This window comes from Magnolia sinica, chromosome 16 (genome assembly GCF_029962835.1).
Source record: "Magnolia sinica isolate HGM2019 chromosome 16, MsV1, whole genome shotgun sequence".
Classification (NCBI taxonomy): Eukaryota; Viridiplantae; Streptophyta; class Magnoliopsida; order Magnoliales; family Magnoliaceae; genus Magnolia; species Magnolia sinica.
In genome coordinates, this window is record NC_080588.1 from 15,503,865 (window position 1) to 15,523,796 (window position 19,932).

Below are 19,932 nucleotides of genomic sequence, written 5' to 3' on the forward strand. Positions count from 1 at the left end.
TACCAAATCGGCGTTGCTTTCAACACAGTTAAATCAAAAGGATTTAAAGTTATGGTTGAGGCAATAGGTCAATTTGGACCTAGGCTTAAACGTCATGCATATCATGAAATGAGGGAAATGTACCTCAAAGTCGAAGTTGATTACACATAATCCTTCATAGCCAAATATAAGGAATCATGGAAAACATATGGTTGTTCACTCATGGCCGACAAATGGACCAATAGATCCAATCGGTCTCTCATAAACTTTCTGACGAATTGTCCAGCTGGGACAGTGTTTTTAAAGTCCATGGATGCATAGGCCCATTCTCATATTGCAAATTACTTACTTCATTTACTAGATAGTGTAGTTGAGGAAACAGGGGAGGAATACGTTGTTCAAGTAATTACAGACAATGCAACCTCGTATGTAGTTATTGGTCTTCGTCTTATGGATAAGTGTCGTTTATTTTGGACCACTTGTGCGGCCCATTGTGTAAATTTGTATTAGAAGATATACGTATGTTATTTTTAAATATAATTGCAAGGGCAAGAAGAATCACGGTCTTTATATACAAACACGCCTCTTCCTAGTTGAATGAGAAAATACATTGGGGATAACTCGCTATATCCAGTAATCACTTATTTCGCTACATCTCTCTTAACACTAAAAAGATTAAATGTAAAAAATTAAAAATTAAAAATAAAAAATAAATAAAATAAAAATTGGAACTTAGATGCTTTATAGTGTCGACCGATTTTATAAATGGGTCTTGGTCAAAGAAAGCTAAAGGGAAACAAGTTAAAAAAAAAAAAAAATCTTTCGCAAAAATTTTGGACATAAGGGGCAAAGGTGCTAAAAGCATCCGAGCCCTTAGTTACTGCGTTGCGATTGATGGACGAGGATGAGAAGCCAGCAATAGGTTACATATATGATGCGATGGAGAGGGAGAAAAATAAGATCATGAACCACTTTAACTATAAATAGCGTGATTACAAGCCCATTATAGATAGTATAGATAAAAGACGGGGCAGCCAAATGTCATCTTTATTGTATTTAGCTGCCTACATCCTTAACCTAGCCTGTTTATTAGCTTCCCCCGATCCGACGAAAGCACGGACTATACATATGGTTGGTTTTATTGATGTGTTGGAAAGAATTATTCCATATAGTGAAGAACAGGACAAAATCTCAGCTCCATTGAACTTCTATACAAAGAGTGAGGGCATATTCTCAAGGGATATCATCGTTAGACATCGGACAATGAAATTACACAATAAGTAATATGAATATCCCAGCTCTCTTACAAATTATTTTTTATGATCTAATCTACAAAGTCTAACATACTTAAATTATTTTCTCAACTGACCGGTGCGCTGCTTATAGAGTGGACCCGAATAGAAAGGATCTAGCTCTAAAGAAGTTGGCCTTGAGGATTCTTGGACTCGCATATTCTGTTAGCGGTTGCGAGCGCAGCTGAAGCACGTTCAAGATGGTAAGTTTGGAAAGGAAAAAAAAAAAAATGAAATTGTTAATATGTTATAATTTGGGATAATTGTAAATTTGTAACTTATAAGTGTAAGCTAAGCTAATGCCTAATCAAGGTGTCCCGTATCGGTATCGGTTGGCGTAACGGTGCCCTCCGAAACCAATACGGATACAGAGGCATAACGGCGATACGGAGGCATAACGGCGCAATTTTTTTTTGCCAAAAAAATATGAAAAAATATTGATTAAATCCAGAATATTCTAAGCATTCCAAATATGCATTCATTTATAAATTGGAACATGTTTATGGTGGTGTAACGGTCCACTCTTTGGTGAGAAGTTGTATCAGACTGTCTGATTAATTTTTTAACCAGGTAACTTGAATTTGACTACAAAATTCATATATTTAATTTTTTTAAATATGTAATTTATATACTAAACAACTTGATATCATTTCTCCCAATAGTTCTTAAAAAAAAAATGAAATTAAATTCAGGTAGATGCCGTTACCAATTTGGGGCTGACTTGGAGGACCAATCTTTTCTCCAAATTAGCCTCAAATTCATGTCATTTATTGTCATTATCCCACTTATAAATTGGTGGACATTTATTGGATAGTGAATCATAAATATATATATATATATATCAAAAGGCCCTATTTAAAAAAATAAAAGCTCACAAATTAACAATTAAAACTATTCAAGTAATTTGATTTTGGCATTGTGAGTTAGCAATTGCAGTCCATAATTTAATTGTCAAATTTTAAGTTAATATATGTCTCGTGTATAATTTTTTAAGGCTTAAATTAGGAGGGACTCAGATGTAAAGTGCAGCACACGTGTCAAAGTTTTTTGGGCCCCACTCGTGATGAATGTGTTATATCCACAACGTCCATTCATTTTGCCAAATAATTTTAGGGCATGAGCCTAAAAATGAGGCACATCCAAAGCTCAGGTGGATTGCACCATAAAAAACAACAATAATTAAATGTTCACCGTTAAAAATTTATTGGGGGCTAGAAGAGTTTTAGATCAAGCTGACATGTGTGTTTTCCCTTCATCCACGTCAATGTGACCCAATTAATAGGTTAGATTGAAAATAAACATTACAGTGGACTTTAAGAAAATTTTAATGGTGAGCATTCTATAACCACTTTTTCCTATGGTGTGGTCCACCTAAGATTTGGATATTACTAATTTTTTAAATACTAACCTAAAATGATGTGGCAAAATGGATGGACGTTATGGATAAAAAATATACATCATAGTGGGGCCCACTCGGGTCCGATCAGATTGGATGGAAAATAAACGTTACCGTGCGCCCTACGAATTATTTAACCGTGAAAATCATTATCTCTGTTGCTATTTTTGGTGTGGTCCAGATGATCTCTGGATATAATTCATTTTTTGGGTGGTGCTCTAAAATGATCTCTGAAAATAGATGAACGGTGTAGATGTAATAAATACATCACTGTGGAGCCCATATAACTTTGATCTCCTTTGAACCGTTCGTACAACTCGGAGCTCGAGGAGTGTCAGCGCTCGTCTTTGCTTGACACGTACCTACAGCAGTATTAAAAAAAAAATGGGGAGAGAGGGAAACGAAAAGAAAAAAAGAGGGAAAGAAGAGAAAAGAAAAAAAGAGGGAAAGGGGGAAAGAAGAGATTGAGAGAGAGAGAGAGAGAGAGTGAGAGAGTGAGAGAGAGAGAAGAAGAAAAAGAAGAAGAACAGGAAGTAGCAGCTGCAGCTGCTCGAGAAGAAGAAGAAGAAGAAGAAGAAGAAGAAGAAAGAGAAGAAGAAGAAAAGAAAGGAAAAAAAGGTAAGTTTTTTTTTTTTTTTTTTTTTTAAGGGCCCATCACAGCCGTTACGGGTCCGTAACGGCCGTTATGGCCCGTAACGGCCGTTACGGTCACAGAATTCCGTAACGGCCGTTTCGACCCCGTATCAAGTAATGAGTCCCACCATTACCATTACGTATCGGCCGTAGCGGCCGATACGTAACCGATTTGGGATACCATGTGCCTAATGCACTTTCTTTCATGCAGATTCACACCAAGAAAAAGAATCGCCTTAAACAAAAGAAGCTCAACGACTTGGTCTTCATCCGATACAAACAGAAATTACAAGAATGATTCCAAGCTAGGAAAAAAAAGCCTGGTTTCTATGATCATGTCTGCTTAGATGAGCTAGATGCAGATAATGAGTGGCTCGTAGAGAAAGAGGAGCCGGTCTTTGTTGGCGAGGACTTGACATGGGCCAAGAGGGATCAACACCTAGAGAAGGTACTTCTACTTCCGCTCGAAGGCGAAAGAGAGGGGGGGGCGAGTAGTAGCATCAACCTGTGGAAGAGATTAAAAAGATAGGAGGAGGAGATGATCAAGTTGAAGATCCACCATTGGATGTTGATGAAGTATTAATACATACAGATAATGAAAAAAACAGAATAAGATGAAGAAGTATATATGAAAGAAAGAGATAGACTCCGATGATGATGGCAATGTTGACGATGGTGGTGATCAAATGCCACAATGGCAAATAGATCAATGTATATAGATTTAGTATTATTTTGTCAGTGATTTAGTGTTTTATAATTTGTAAATTATATTTCCATTTTTTACAATCGATAATAAATAACTTCTTCATTTTATTGTTAATGTTAGGTATTATTTCTTAGTTTCTTACTTATTTAGTGTTAATTGTTAACTATATTGTTGAATGTTGATGACTTGATGTTTTAATTCATTGTTTGATTGATTTTATTTCACTCAAATGTATTTTAAATATGTAAAATTAGTTATCTATTAACTTAAGATATTTCCACCTACTTTCTTATACTTTTTCACATTTTTTCTTATTTTTCCCTATTTTTCAGATTTTTTGAATTTTTTGAAAAAAAATTAAAAAAAAATGTGACCGCATATGCAATTGTGCAATCACATATGTGCACAGGCATATGCAATCGCACACGATCGCATATGCAATCTCACACGATCACATATGCAATTCAACAACATTGATTGCTTCTTGTTAGAGCTTAGCATGGTTCGTGAGGACTTTAATGCAATTAAATTCCCCTGACAAAAAATTTGGTGGCTTTAGAAGTAATACTAACTTGAGAAGATTCAACGAATTCATCATGTGAAATAATCTTATAGACATTCCTTCCTAAGGAGGTTGTCCCTATTTTTCATATTTTTTTAAAAAATTTCAAATATATATATGCGACCACATGCACAAGGGCATATGCGATTCGACAACATTGATTGCTTCTTGTTAGAGCTTGGCATGGTTCGTGAGGACTTTAATACAATTAAATTCCCTGACAAAAAACTTGGTGGCTTTGGAAGTAATACTACCTTGAGAAGATTCAACGAATTCATCGCGTAAAATAATCTTATAGACATTCCTTCCTAAGGTGGCTGCTTCATGTAGTCCAATCAAGAGAATGAGTGTTTCCTTTTGTCGTTGTAGCATGGTTATACAGTTCGTCCTTCCTAAGTTTGTCTCCGATTGCCACCCCATGTACTTAACTCCTCAGGTATAAATCTTGGTCCTCACATTTTCTGTTTGGAAAACATGACCATCCTGATTTTGTCAAGCAGAATGAGTGTTGTTGGTCTCAAACTCTCAATGTTTTATGGAAGGTTGGGTAATTAATTGCTTTCAAAGGAAACTTCAATTTCTTAAAGAATAAAGAATGGGATAAAAACATGTTTAGGACACTAAAAATGAAGAAGAATGAGATTCCATGTCCAATAATCTCAAACAATTCTAAGGAAGATCTAGGTGAGATGAAAAGCGGTTTAGTTTGCAAGCTTGATATCGAGAAGGCCTATGATTATGTCGATTGGAATTTTCTAGACTACATGCTTGAGAGACTTGGTTGCAGTCCTAAATGGAGAAGATGGATCTAATCATGTACTAAATCCCCATCTTTTTCAATTTTGATTAATGGGTCCCTTTTCGGATTCTTCAAGGCTTCTCATGGTATCAGACAGGGCGACCCTCTTCCCTCATACCTTTTCGTGGTCATTGGCGAAGCGTTTAGAATGATGCTTCACAAGGCAGAGGAGAATGGGTTAACTAATGGTTTCAACATTGCGAACACAGAGGTGCAAGTCGGTCACCTTCAATATACGGATGATACGATTCTTTTTTGCGATGCTAATTTGACGACAGTTGATAATCTCCACAAGATTGTTGTTTGTTTTGAAGCGTTCTCAAGCTTAAACGTTAATGTCTCTAAATGCAAATTACTAGGAATTCATGAGGACCGTGGGGAGGTTCTTCAATTGGTAAATGTTTTTGGATGCAAAAGTGGTTCTTTCCCTTTTTCTTATCTTGGGTTGCCCCCATGCATCGGGAAATCAGCAAAACATATATGGGACGAGGATTCTTTCTTGCTTTAAGAAAAATGCATTTCAAATGACCAGATATGCTTCGTACCTCCGCCTCGATATGCTTACTAATAGGACGGCCCTTCTCCTTCCATAAGAATGGAATGTTCGCGGTCATGTAACGCTCACCGCAGCTTTTGATTTTCCAATTATTTCTCTTCTTGGAAGAATCGTTCTCTCTCTTTGGGAGGACATCTAACTCTCGTCAAAGCAACCTTCTCTAACATGCATATATATTTTGTCTTTATTCAAATGTCCCAAAACAGTAATTAAAAGACCTGATAAATTGAGAAGAGATTTTTTTAGGAAAGGGCTGGAGGAACGAAAGTTTCACTTGCTCAATTGGCAGGGAGGAGCTAGAATTAAAAAATCGAGTCTCATGAACATTGATCTTCTTGGGAAGTGGCATTGGAGGTTTAATTCGAAGGCGAGTAAGTTATGGAGGGAACTCCTAGTTTCCAAATACGGCACACAACCGGGTGATTGGAGAAGTAAACCCTCATCTCTCTATCACGCCCATTGTGTTTGGAAGGCGATTGTGTCCACTAAACTATTGTTCCATGAAGGAATTTCCTTTTTCTGTTGGCAGAGGGAATTGCATCGTTTTTTTGGTGGAAATTTGGTGTGGCGACAGGCCGTTACAAGACTTATTTCCAAGCCTAGCTAATCTCACCTTGGATAGTTTCATCTTTGTCAATCGTTGTTACTCTATGGGTGGAGGGTCCATTGTTTGGGCTCCTCCTTGTCGAAGGAATTTATTGGATGACGAATTCAAGGAGTTCCTGTCTCCTAGATCTTTTAAAGCTTGCTTTGCCTTTGCCCCACCAAGAAGACTCCATGGTTTGGAAAGCCCACAACTCTAGTGTTTTCTCAGTGCGCCCATTTTACAACTTGAAATCTAAGCCATCATCTTCCCGACCCTTTCAATTTCATTACCAGTTTTATGGGGCTCCTTCGAGGATGGCGGCTTTTGTTTGGCTCGTGGGTAGGAAGAGTGTGCTAACCATAAACAATCTCTAAAGAAGATCCCTTATCCTTCCCAACATTTGTTTGATGTGTAAAGTTGATGCAGAGTCAGTAGACCATCTCTTTATCCATTGCCCTTTCGCCAAAAAAAAAAAAAAAAAAAAGTTTGGAATCACTTCACTCTTCTTTTCCAAATCTCTTGGGTAATGCCGAAATTTGTCGATCACCTTTTATGGGCTTTTGCACAAAGGCATGATGGGAAAAACTCAAAAATCCAGGCTTGTTGCGATGGGAATCTTCTGATTTATTTGGAAAGTTCGGAATAGTTGTTGCTTTCAAAACAAGGAATCTATGGTTGAAGAGGTTACCTGTTCGGTGAAAATTGTTATGTCAAAATGGGCCTCTTATGTAAAAGAAGAAAATTTTGCTAATTTTTCTTCTTGGTTTTTGTCTTAGTTTTGGGTTGTATTCTTTTCCAGTCCTTCGGCAGGTATTCTAATAAATTTTCAGTTCTCTCAAAAGAAAACAGATCTCGGTGAGATAACAAAGGCAGATAGTGTCCAAAGATCAACTTTTGAGTAGGAACATCAAATATGGTAGACTTCTTAAATTGGAAAAGTTTTCTTGGAGTCAAAAGGCTAGGATTGCTTGTCTTAAGGAGGTGATCATAACAATTTTACATAGATCTCCAACCACCCTACGTTTTTTGTTCCGAATTACACAACCTAACTTTTTGGCCGTTTACGATCCAAATCATTATTAATATAGTCTCAAATGTTTGTTCTAATATTTTGTTGTTGATTGAGTTGTAATATAAGTTTAAATACATGCAGAGATTTGTACTTTGAATTATGCAATAGCATACATTTTTTTTTTTTTTGACAAATACATGCATATAATATAATACAATGCATGGATCTATAATAATAACATTTATTATCTAATAATTATTATAGGGTTTTATAAAATACTACCTCAATTTTATAGAATTACATTCCAATACCTTTTTTAAAATGTTCAATTAAACTACCTAAATAAATTTAAATGTTTTATTAAGCTACCTTCTGTTAGATTTTTCTAATGGTAGTTAGATCAAGGGGGGGAACTTTTTTATAACTGACAAAAATGCCCTCCCCACAAGAATGCCCTTTCAACAAACAATGTCACAAATCGGAGATAGAACTATTCAATCAAATCTTATTTTGAAGCTTTGGCTTAAGTACGGTCATTTCCACAATTTAGTTCTAATTTTGAGTTGATACATACCATGTGTACAATGTAATGGTGCTTTGTGTATCAACCTTCATTCTCTAACAGAGTATTTAACAACCAAAAAACCTCCCTTCTGTCTCATTGTTCATGCTCCATCTGGAGGCCCCCACTCTCTGCATCTCTTCGGTGACTATACAAGTGGTATGCCAACCGCTAACCAAGCACCATTTGGATGGACCTTTCATGAGATCCACCCATCCAACAAGTAAGCTGCCTCAAGTTAACCCCAAAACCCAAAATTGATGATCATCCAAGACTGAGGTCAACCCTACCATAGAGAACAATTGGAATGGGCATGTCCATCATGGGTTTTGTGTATGGCCCGCCTTAGTGTTTTTATGTTGTATCATCCATTCATCTGACGTTCCTCATAAAGATGAAATAATTCCCCAAATATAATGCTATTTCAAAACTCATGTGGGCCCACCTGAGTGTTAAATCAGTTCAAGTTTTGGGATCATAGCAAAACATAGGATAGGATACCTGATGGACAAGGTGGATCTCATGAAAGTTCACCCACTTGGCATTCAATTGGTATTAGGCATGCTTGGACATGACTTTCTGTAACCCCCGCTCTTAGAGGGAGTCTGGGTAGGCATGCTCGAACATGATATTTGTCATTTTAATGGGTAGACAAATATCATGATGTCTGTGTGGTTCATCCATTAGTTTTGCAACCACATGTCAGGACTTGGTCTCAAAAACGAGGCAGATCCGCAGCTCAAGTGGGCCACTCCACACGAAACAATGGGGTTTGAATGCCCACCATTGAAACCGCCTTGGGGCCTGTAGAGGTTTTGGATTAGGATGATATTTGTGCTTTCCGTTCATTGCTTCATCTTGGAGGTAATAACCTTATGAGAGATTTAGATGCCATATAAACATGACGGTAGCACCCATGTAGGTTTCAATGGTGGGTGATCAATCCCCATTGTTTGTTGTGGTATAGCCCACTTGTATTTCAAATTTGCCTCATTTTTTAGCTCATTTCGTAGAATGAGTTGGCGAAACGGATCGATGGAGTGGATATCACACATGATAGCCCAAAAGATCTTCCAGGGGTTACAAGAAATTTGCATCCGGCACGTGTCCTGTTCCTACAAGAGTTACACCTCCATTTTCAAGAAAACGCGTGTGTGACTACAAGTAGTCATGCAGGGGCATGACTATTGGCTGTTGTGGATGGATGACTTCATGCATAGGGCTGAAAGTCAGGCGGGTTCAACCCGACCGACCTGTGACCGACCCGACATTGGGTTGGGCTCAAGCAGGATGTATCAGGTTCGGTCTCGAGGTTGGGCTATACAAACACCAACCCGATAAAACTTAGGTAGGGCTCGGGTTGAGGTCCCGGGTTGCCCGACCCAACCCGAACCCGATCGATATATAAGTTACTTATAAATTATAATTGAGTATGGATCATCTGTGTTGAAGGCATAGGAAATTCCACTACCGTCGGGTCTCATTGGCCCACATCATTTCCGATGACTCAAGCTAACAAGATACGTCGAATCTCTCTCTCAAATAGATTGCATGCTACACAACACAACTTTTAATGGAGTAGTTGTCCTATATTTTAGCTTGTTTGTTTAGAAAAAAATGAAGTTCTTTATGATAAATAACTACATATATAATTAATAAAATCATAGGTATAAAAAATAAGACGTGTATTGAAATATAATGGACTAATGTAATAACGAAAATTTTAGCATGTATCCACCCGAACAACCTGACTGAGCCCGCTTGGGTTGGGCTTGGGTTGAGAATTCCCAACCCGAGGTTGGGTTGGGTCGGGTTAGGGTTGAGGTATAGGAAACTTGGGTTGGGCTGGGGTTGAGCACCAACCCATCCGACTTTCAGCCCTATTCATGCAGATGAGAGCCACCCCCTCCAACAAGTGCGCCACCCTTTGGATTGGAACACATAAATCAGGCTTATTCAAAAGCTTAGGTGGGTCGTGCAATGGGGAACCATTGAGATGGAAAGTCCCACCATTAAAACCATCCAAATTGTGTGGGGTCCACCATGGGTTCATAAGCCATCCAATCGACTCATCCAATGTGCCATACCAGGATGAATGGATTTCCCAAAAATCAATGAATTCAAATATTCATGTGGGAACACCACACGTACTTAGAATTTTTAGGCAGGATTTTACACGGTTCCCTATGGTGTGGCTTACCTACATCTTGGGTTGTGCTGATTTTTAGGATCCAGGATGAAAATGTGGTTGCACAACAGATGGATGGGGCGGATCAGATGCACATTCTCCCCCACATGGTGCTTAGATCATCTTAGCACTTTCTATTTCTCAACAAGTTGCAACTCTTTTGTTCTAGAGAGAGAGAGAAGAGTGACTATAGGTGTGAATTTGAAAAGAAATGGGCAACAATAGGCTTTTCTTTACCCAAAGAGGTTTGGGCGAATGGTCTTCACCGTAGGTTTGCTCCCTATAGGTGAGGGTTCGATTCCCCTCCTTGGCTTTACCCGATACACGTGGTTGTAGGTGATTGCGTGTATCTGCAGGGATTAGTCTCACTTCAAAAAAGAGGTGGGGACACCCTGTGTCTTAAAATTTTATTTTTTAAAAAAAAAAAAACAACAATAGGCTTTTCTTTTTAAGAGTTGTTTGTGAGAGGAAAGGCAGTTTCATCATTTACCATAAATATCTCACTTAAGTCTAACTACTATTACCAAAATCTAGTGAAAGGTAGTTTAACAGAACTTAACGAGCTATTTAACGAAAACATTTTAAAAAAAAGGTACCATGATGTAAATTCCATAAAAATGAGGTACTAGTTTATAAAATTCCCTTCATTTTCATTATAAACTCCCATCATCATTATCATCTAAGCCTTATCCCAACTAATTGGTGTTTTGTTGCATGATGCATTATCAATTCGCAAATAAAACTATATTGCATATACTTAGTGTGTATACTGGAGCGACACACATGATGCTACCCCTAGTTTACAACGTATTCGATTTGGAGGAAGTGGCATACCTATCCATTCCTATACCACGAATCAGAGAAACCAGCAGTCCCATTAACCTTTGTTCTTAAATACCTCTTTCTTTCATCGCATGGCAAATGCCTACAGAAGAAGAATCCTATTTCACTTTTCAAGGTAAATAACTCAATAAAGGCAAAGACAAGATTGAAAAGACGATGATGGATTATTTTCAGAAACTATATTCTATAGAATTATCTAACTACCTTTGAAGAGGGTCGCATTTCAAAATATCTCAACTGAAGAGGTGGAGTGGCTTAAGCTGCCATTGGCGAAAGGAAAAGTCAAGAGGCTACTCTTCCTGAAAGTGATAACCAACCAGATGAGTTCACAGTATCTTTCTTCAACTCTTGTCGGAATAAAGTCTACCCTTGCTAAAATCCCAACTTATGACCTCTCCTTATTCAATATTATGGTGTCGGTGGCAAACGGCTCAAAAAATTCAATGGGACTTTTTGTGAGAAGCTAAGGATAGCAGCCAGTTCCATCTTATGAAGTGGGCCGAGGTTCAGAGATCCAAATTCAAAGGGAAAATCAGCATAGGAAGAATATGCAAGGAAATGGGCCGTCCTCTTTAATGGTGGTGGAGGTTCATCATTTGCAAGGTGCGCTTTGGAGAGAAGTAACAGCTAGTAAAAATGACTCAAGGGAGGAAGGTTGGATCCAGGATGTTGTCATAAGAGGAAGAGGTTCTCACATAGGGAAGGAAATATCAAATTTTGGCAATGTCTAAAAACGTGTCAGAAAGGCTCTTGAGGACTGGTCGCGGTACATAGTGGGGTCAAGGGAAAAGGTAGACTTGGGGAGGACAAGTGGCTGAGAGAGCCTTCACTTTCCCGTTATTTTTTGAGATTATACATGCTTGCCCATAGATCATTGAAGATCAAGGACCACTACAAAATTTTGGGCGGTAAAGTTGTTTGGAACCTAACTTTTAGAAGAAGCTTGTGGGATCCCAAGATTCTATTAGTAGACGAATCACTAGAGGCATTTGACAAGGTGTTCCATTTTGTGAGCTAGCCTGATAAGCAAATTTGGAACCTTTCATCTAGCGAAACATTTTCATTCTATCTTTTATAAATAAATAAATAAAACATTTTCATTCAAAGAAATTCTTCAGGGCATTTTGCCCAAAAGCCACCTTGCGGGTGTGGGGTTCCCTAGATTCCCAACAATTGAAGCTTTTTGCTACATGGCCTCACTAACAAAACACAATCTCTAGAAACTCGAAAGTGGAGAATTGGATCATCCCTAATATGTGCATTATGAGAAGAAATGACGAGGAACTAATTGACCACCTCTTCCTTCATTGTAAAGTGGCTATTCACATGGCACCACTTCTTTGACCACTTCGGAATGTGATAGGTTATACCTAGGACATTGGAATATTTCTCCATGAATTGGGTTGCCCCTTTAAACGACACTGCAAAAAAACAAAGGTGGATAATGCTCCCTCATGATGTCTTTTGGGGAATGTGGAAACAAAGGAACAATATGATGTTCAAAGACAGCCTTCAACGTCTAACAAGATTTTTGAAAATATGAGACTTTCCCTTGTTGAGTGGAGCCAAAATGATAGAGATCTTAAATGAGTCTCAAAAAAAAAAAAAAACTCTTTGGGCAAATCATGGGTGGCCCAGTATGATGGGGGACTAAGTGATAGCCATAGCACAATTTTTCCTAGTCCAACTAGGGTTGGCGATTCTAGCCAAGCACAACTAGAAGTTAAACTTATTGGTGACCTTTCCGCGACATCCGGAATCTAAGAAGATTCCTAGTGCACCAACGCTTGGGTATCTAGAGCAACTCCAATTTTGAATAAGCAATCTATTATCAACAAAATTAAGAGGTTGATATCCTTGTACACATTTGTACAAGGAATGTGTACAAGGATATCACTGCAAAAAAAAAAAGGTGGAGAATGCTCCCTCATGCAGTCTTATGGGGAATGTGGAAACAAAGGAACAATATGATGTTCAGAGACAGCCTTCAACATCTAACAAGATTTTCGAAAATACGAGACTTTCCCTTGTTGAGTGGAGCAAAATGCTAGAGATCTTAAATGAGTCTCAAAAAAAAAAAAAAAAATCTCTAGGCAAATCTTGGGTGGCCCAGCATGATGGGGGACTAAGAGATAACCATGGCACAATTTTTCCTAGTCCAACTAGGGTTGGCGATTCTAGCCAAGCACAACTGGAAGTTAAACTCATTGGTGACCTTTCCGCGACATCCAGAATCTAAGAATATTCCTAGTGCACCAGCGCTTTGGTATCTAGAGCAACCCCAATTCCGAATAAGCAATCTATTATCAACGAAATTAAGAGGTTGAAATCCTAGTACACATTTTAATCTTATCCTTGAGAAGTGAATTCCATAGCTAGCCGCTTGACTATGGAGTGAATTGGGATTGTATATTGAAGACATATACCATTACCTTAATGGATTCCCTGCACTTCTATCAAATGCAAGGCACCTCCTTAAAGTTACCATGTAACACCAATGAAAGTATATGAATTTGAAATGCAAACATCTCCCAGAAGATGCATTAGATGTGTGTCCACATGGAATTTATGTTTTCCCTCTGCATGGCTCCACTTCTACAAAAAAGTAATTAATCCACCGGTTGCAAACTTCGCATGGTTGAAAAAGGCGGGATTTTTTACAACCAAAAGAGGCCATGTGATGCAAATTTGGACAAGCAATGCACGATTGTCACATCAACGCCATGTCAAAATGCCACATCAGCAAGGTGATGTCAGCACCAGCTACTTTATTGGCTTGAGTTTGAATTTTCAATTTTATAACCTCTTTTAGTTAAGATATTTTGCTTGAATAAAGGACAGATTAGTATCTCTAGCTGATGAGGTGTCAAGATGTTAATAGTCTAGCAAGAAGAGGAGTTGTCTAGTTATTTATGGGCTTGTAAATAAACAGATAACAACATACAGTGGTTGAGGCAGTTACATATCATAGAAATTTCAGCATTGGCATTGTTTGCTTGGAGAAAGAATTCTAGCAAATTTTTTTGTTTTTTTTTTCCCTTCTTCCACCCCTGATTTACATAATCGTGACTATGTGAGCTTCTCCAGTGGTTGGTTCCGGGGCCTGAGTAAAAGAGGAAGCTTGAAGTCTGGTGCACAACCAATCGTAGAGCTTCTCCAGTCTACCATTTAGAAGCCAACCCAAAATTGCTGGGAAGAGGCCATTATTCAAGAATAACATCAACATATTTAACCAGCCACAAAGAATCATAATTATGCAGGAATGCAATATGAAGTTTCATGGATGCTTATTTACCTTAATGTAGTCCTCAACAGCTCTCATTCTCATCTCAACGGGCTCAATTAGGTGGGCTAGCTGAAACAATATTGCTAAGCCTTAAGCAGAAATAATATAAACTAAAACATATTGCAAAGTCTTGAGCAGATACAAACCCGACCTCTTTCTTCTCCAGCATTGGCCCGTCACAAACACCAACCACAATACGGTCTCTGGCCAACTTTGCTGATGCCTGATGATCATGGAAACCACATGAAAAGGAAACACCCAATAAAATGAATTAAAATTAATTCTGGAATCTGTGTATCACAATTTCAACTCCACACGAAGCAAATTAGGGAAGGGATGGTTATATATAACTGAGTGGAATAACACACACACACACACACACACAAAGTGGAAATAGATGAAAGCAAAAAAGGAAAATAATGAAAACCTTTAAAAGGTGGCGATGACCATCATGCAATCTGTCGAAAGTTCCTCCAAGCACAACAGCGCCATAAAAATTCAGGCCCAATCCAGCTCCAGATTTTTTATCAATTCCAGAAGCCAAGTCATTAGTAGCCATTCTGAAAGGGACAAATGGAAAATAAAATGATACATCATATATTCATTTGATTTAAACAGGAAAATACTCTAAGAATTGAAAGGTTGTGAAATTCCTGAACGGCATCAACTCTCTGCTTTCCTTGAGATAAATTGGGGAGAACCCTCTTGGCTTAAAGGATCAGCATCAATGAATCAAAGGAAAAACCGCATCGTGATTCTCATTGTGCAAAGGTATGATCTAAACCATTCATCATTGGTTTAGAGGGTTTTGAAATCCGATATGAACTAAGACAGGTGATCCATTGGATAATTAAAACTGGATTTTTGAAAAACATGTTAAGTTGCATTGTGTTTCAATGTAAAAATCCAACATTTTTGGACCAAGATCACCCTTTGGGTCTAAATTTTGGACCCAAACCCATGAGTAGGTCAGATCCAGCCAGACATGGATTGCCACAAGCCTTATGAGGCCTGCCGTGATGGTTGTGTTATATCTAGTCCGTCCATCGAGCTTGCTGACATGGACCCAAACATGTGGGAGATCCAAAACACAAATGGGACACTGCAAGGGAAAAAAGTGTGTATTGAATACCCAGCATTGAAACTTTAATGGGGCAACAAAAGTTTTGGATTAGGCTCATATTTGTATTTTCCTGAACCACCTTATGAATGGGTTTGGATGGTATATAAACATCATGGTGGGCCCTAAGAAGTAAGAAGGTTTCAACAGTGGGCATTTCCATCTCAAATGTTTCCTGTGGTGGGGCCCACATCCTGATTGGACTAGATTTTATTTTTGGAGCCCACTTCCTGATTGGAACAGATTTTATTCTTGGGGCCCACATCCTGATTCGACCAGATTTTATATTTGGGACCCACATCTTGCTTCCCACATCCTGATTTGACCAGAGTTTATTTTTGGGACCCACATACTGCTTTAAAAAATTACGATTATTTAGTAATCTACGATTGGATTGGTGGACATTGATTGGAGAGAAAAAAATGAATGATCCAATCGTTAACTGTTTATATCAGTAGTTTCTCCTCATAAAAGGGCGTTTGAATTAGTGGGCCCACCTCTATGGCTCACCTCTATGGCATTTGAATTAGTGGCTCACCTCTATGGATCCCCAGGCTTTATTGAGATAGGCTCACTCAACCCAATGATCTATCTTAAATGAAGCCTTTATATGTCGTTTGAAGATTTTATCGAGATTTAGCTCTCCAAGCTCTATCGGCAATGAGTACCCAATTACAAGCTGTAAACAATTTTCAGGTTATCCAAAAACAGATAACTATTTATCTATAAACATATTACAGCTTAAAGCCAAACAGGACAGGCTGTAAACAATTTACACTTGTAATTCAATTACCTGCAACTCATTACCACTTGCTATTTTTACGGGAATCCAAACAACCCCTAAAGAAAACACAGAAATCGCGCAAAAGACAAAGAATCACAGAAAACATCTGCATGTTACACGATAATAAAAGGAGCTACTGTTCCAAACCGCAAAGATATATATATATATATATATAAGACAATTTAAAAGCCAAAAAAAAATTACAGTAGATCGAGCAACTATCTAACATTTCGGGGTTTCTAGAAAAGAATATGGGAGAAGTGGAGAAATTAGGGCAAGATTTGAATCGGTTGCAGTAGAATCTATACCTTCCGGTGAGATCCGAATTGGATTTTCCAGGAGTCGGATGAAATCGATCTGCGGTAAGGACAATGAGATGAGATTTTTATAGGAAAAGGACGAATTTAGGAGGAGATTTTGAGAGCGATTCTCACCTTGCGTATAAGAAGAGTTGAAGAAGAGAGACACGGGATTTGGGGCTTGTAGTTTATAGGAAAGATAGAGGTTGGGGCTTCGATGACATCTAGGTTTGTTAACGAACCGGATTGGCGTCGGGCCAAGTTCTGTACAAGCCCCTGAGAGTTGAAAAAGAGCTATTTCGGAGTATAAGGATTCTCTCTTCCCGTCCACAACTGCCAAAATTAAAATTTAAAATTTTAAAAAAAAAAATGCCCACGAATCCCCGGACGCGGATTTCCTGCTAAAGCCTTTTTTTTTTTAAAAAAAAAAACACACGCACACCACCACACACTCAGGACTCAGTGGGATTTCCTGCTAAAGCCTTTCACGATAAGTTCCTGCGCTGGAAACCTAAGTGGCCCCACCGTGATGTTTGTGAGAAATCTATCCCGTTCATCCGTTCTGTGAGCTTAATCTAGGGCCTGAAAAAAAACGTGAGCAGGATCCATGACTCAAGTGGTCCGCATTTAAGGAAAAGCCGGGTAGGGAAATTTCAACCGTTGAAACTTCCCTCGATAGTTATGTTTACATGCCATCCATACCATTCATAACGTCATTCCAGCTGGGATGAACTAAAAACACAAATATTATCCTGATTCAACACTCCCGTGGCCCCATAAATATTTCAACTGGGGATGTTCAATTCTCACGTTTTCAACACATTTGAGTCTTTAATCCAATTCATTTTCAGCTCCACGCCCTAAAATGAGTTCAAAAAGTGGATGGACGGGGTTGATTTCTCACAAACATCATGGTGGGCCCCACCTAAGTTTCGAGTGCATGAACTTGGTGTGAAAGGCTTTCGCCGGAAATCTACGTCCACAAATCCCGGAAGCGGATTGGCTAGTGTACCTCACACCGTACACCAGCTATATAGTTATTGCATTGACACTAGCAAGTTCTATGGGTCTGATCATGAGGTATGTGTTGTATCCAAACTGTCCATCCATTTGGCGAGCTTGTCTTAAGGCTTGAGACGAAACATAAGACAGATCTAACTATCAAGTGGACCACAGTGAAAAAAGTAGTGGGAGATTGAACATCTACCATTGAAACCATTTTTGGGGTCATAGAAGTTTTGGATCAATATGAAATTTGTTTTTCCTCTTCATTCAGGTCTTTGTGACCTTATGAACAGATTGGATGAAAAATAAACGTTATGGTGGGCCCTATGAATTGTTTAACGGTGAAAATCATTATCTCCGCTGCTATTTGTGGTGTGGTCCAGATCATCTTTGGATATGATTCATTTTTTGGGTAATGCTATAAAATGATCTTTAAAAATAGATGAACGATGTCGATATAATAAATACATCACTGTAGGGCCATGTAACTTTGATCTCCTTTGAACCATTCGTACAACTCGGAGCTCGAGGAGCACCAGTGCTCGTCTTCGCACGACACGTACCTACAGCTAGAGCTGGGCATCGATCCGGATCGGATCGAATTGGGTCCAACTGGATTCAATTTGAAATCTCAATGGCCTGACCCGAACTTGATCCGATCCGGGATCGAGTCCGGGTCACCTGACTCGGATCGATCCGATGCATGGTTGGCCTGACCCGAACCGAGTCGGATCGGGTTGGGTACGATTCGGATTGTATGAATTTAATCCAACTATTTCATATGGTGTGTTCCACTTCAGCCTTCAATATACCGCATTTTTGTGCTCAAGGCCTAAAATGATATGTCAAAACTGATGAACGGCTTAGATAAAATATATACTCTGAAAGAACTATATCCGTGCTTTCATTGGATGTATTACAGTGTTGACGTGCACTGCACGTTTTCATGCAGTGACGTGCTTTTCACGCAAGTCTGTGCACAGTGTGACTTGTTGTATTGACGTTAGCATGTTCTGTGGGTCTAATCATGGGGTATGTGTTATATCCAAACTGTCCATCCATTTGGCGAGCTCGTCTTAAGGCTTGAGACGACAAATAAGACAGATTTATCTATCAAGTGGACCACACGAATTGTTTAACGGTGAAAATCATTCTCTACTGCTATTTGTGGTGTGGTCCAGATGATCTTTGGATATTATTCATTTTTTGGACAATGCTTTATAATGATCTCTAAAAATATATGAATGGTGTAGATATAATAAATACATCACTATGGGGCCCATATAACTTTGATCTCATTTGAACCGTTCGTACAACTCAGGGCTCGAGGAGCACTAGTACTCGTCTTCGCACATGACACGTACACCTACAGCAGCTATATAGCTGGTGTGAATGTACGATCTTAGCCATCAGATACTTTGTCTGTTTTGGGCCGCTGTTGCATTTTTTTCAACCATCTATACATAGGTGACCGTTTCAAGAGTTAAAAAACATCTGACCTAGAAAACGTATAGGGTACCCTATCCACGAAAATCAACAGTCTGAATAGCTTAATCATGGTTGCATTTTTATATATTAGTGCAACGAGAGGCCTTCATGCGATGATGTACCAAAAGGGACCACCAAAATGGGCATACCACCTAAAAGTTCGAAATTTCTTTATTTAATGAAAATAGCTTCTCGTGGTTTGCAGATTGGTCTTCTAACTTATGTACACTCTGTTGGGGCCCACCATGAAAATGTATGTGGTTTATCCACTACGAATCGGGTCGGATCGGATCAGATTGGTCTGGGTAGGTATGGATCCGAACTCAACCTGAAAAGCTTTTGGATCTGGACTGCCTTAATCGATCTGCACCGATCCAAGCCGTCGGATCGGTTTGGATCGGGTCGGATCTGGTCAGATTGGGTCGGATCCACCCAATCGAGTCAAGATTGCCCAGCTCTACCTACAACAGCTATATAGCTAACGTGTGGTACACCAGCCAATCTGCTTCCACAAATCCCCCACCTCACCTCGCATCCGTCTTCTGCTACGTACTATGGGTACTGCCACCTAATACCATGCGGCCCTTACTGTGGGGCCCACCTTGATCTGTGAATTATGTATCCACCCCATCCATCCGTTTTTCCTTATTATTTTACTACATTATCCAAAATCTGAAGCATATCTAATTATCAGTTGGTTGACCATTATGGGCCATAAAAGTTTTGGATTAAGCTTATATTTGTTTTTTCACTTCATCCAGGCCCATGTGACCTTATCAACCGATTGGATGTCAAATAAACACTACGGAAACATTAATGTGCACTAAAAAGTTTTT

General features: G+C 38.8%; 1 protein-coding gene across 1 annotated transcript in view; it reads right to left on the bottom strand.

Moving 5' to 3' along the window:
- Positions 1-16,955, bottom strand: part of LOC131229872 (phosphopantetheine adenylyltransferase) — a 38,972-nt gene extending 22,017 nt beyond the window's left edge. Inside the window, exons 1-5 of the mRNA XM_058225916.1 lie at positions 16,739-16,955; positions 16,613-16,661; positions 14,828-14,960; positions 14,552-14,623; positions 14,410-14,469 (exon numbers count right to left, since the gene is read on the bottom strand). Of these exons, the coding sequence (XP_058081899.1) occupies positions 14,410-14,469; positions 14,552-14,623; positions 14,828-14,959 (264 nt within the window). The 5' untranslated portion in view covers position 14,960; positions 16,613-16,661; positions 16,739-16,955. The remainder of the gene's footprint in view (positions 1-14,409; positions 14,470-14,551; positions 14,624-14,827; positions 14,961-16,612; positions 16,662-16,738) is intronic.
- Between the last annotated feature and the right edge of the window lie 2,977 nt (positions 16,956-19,932).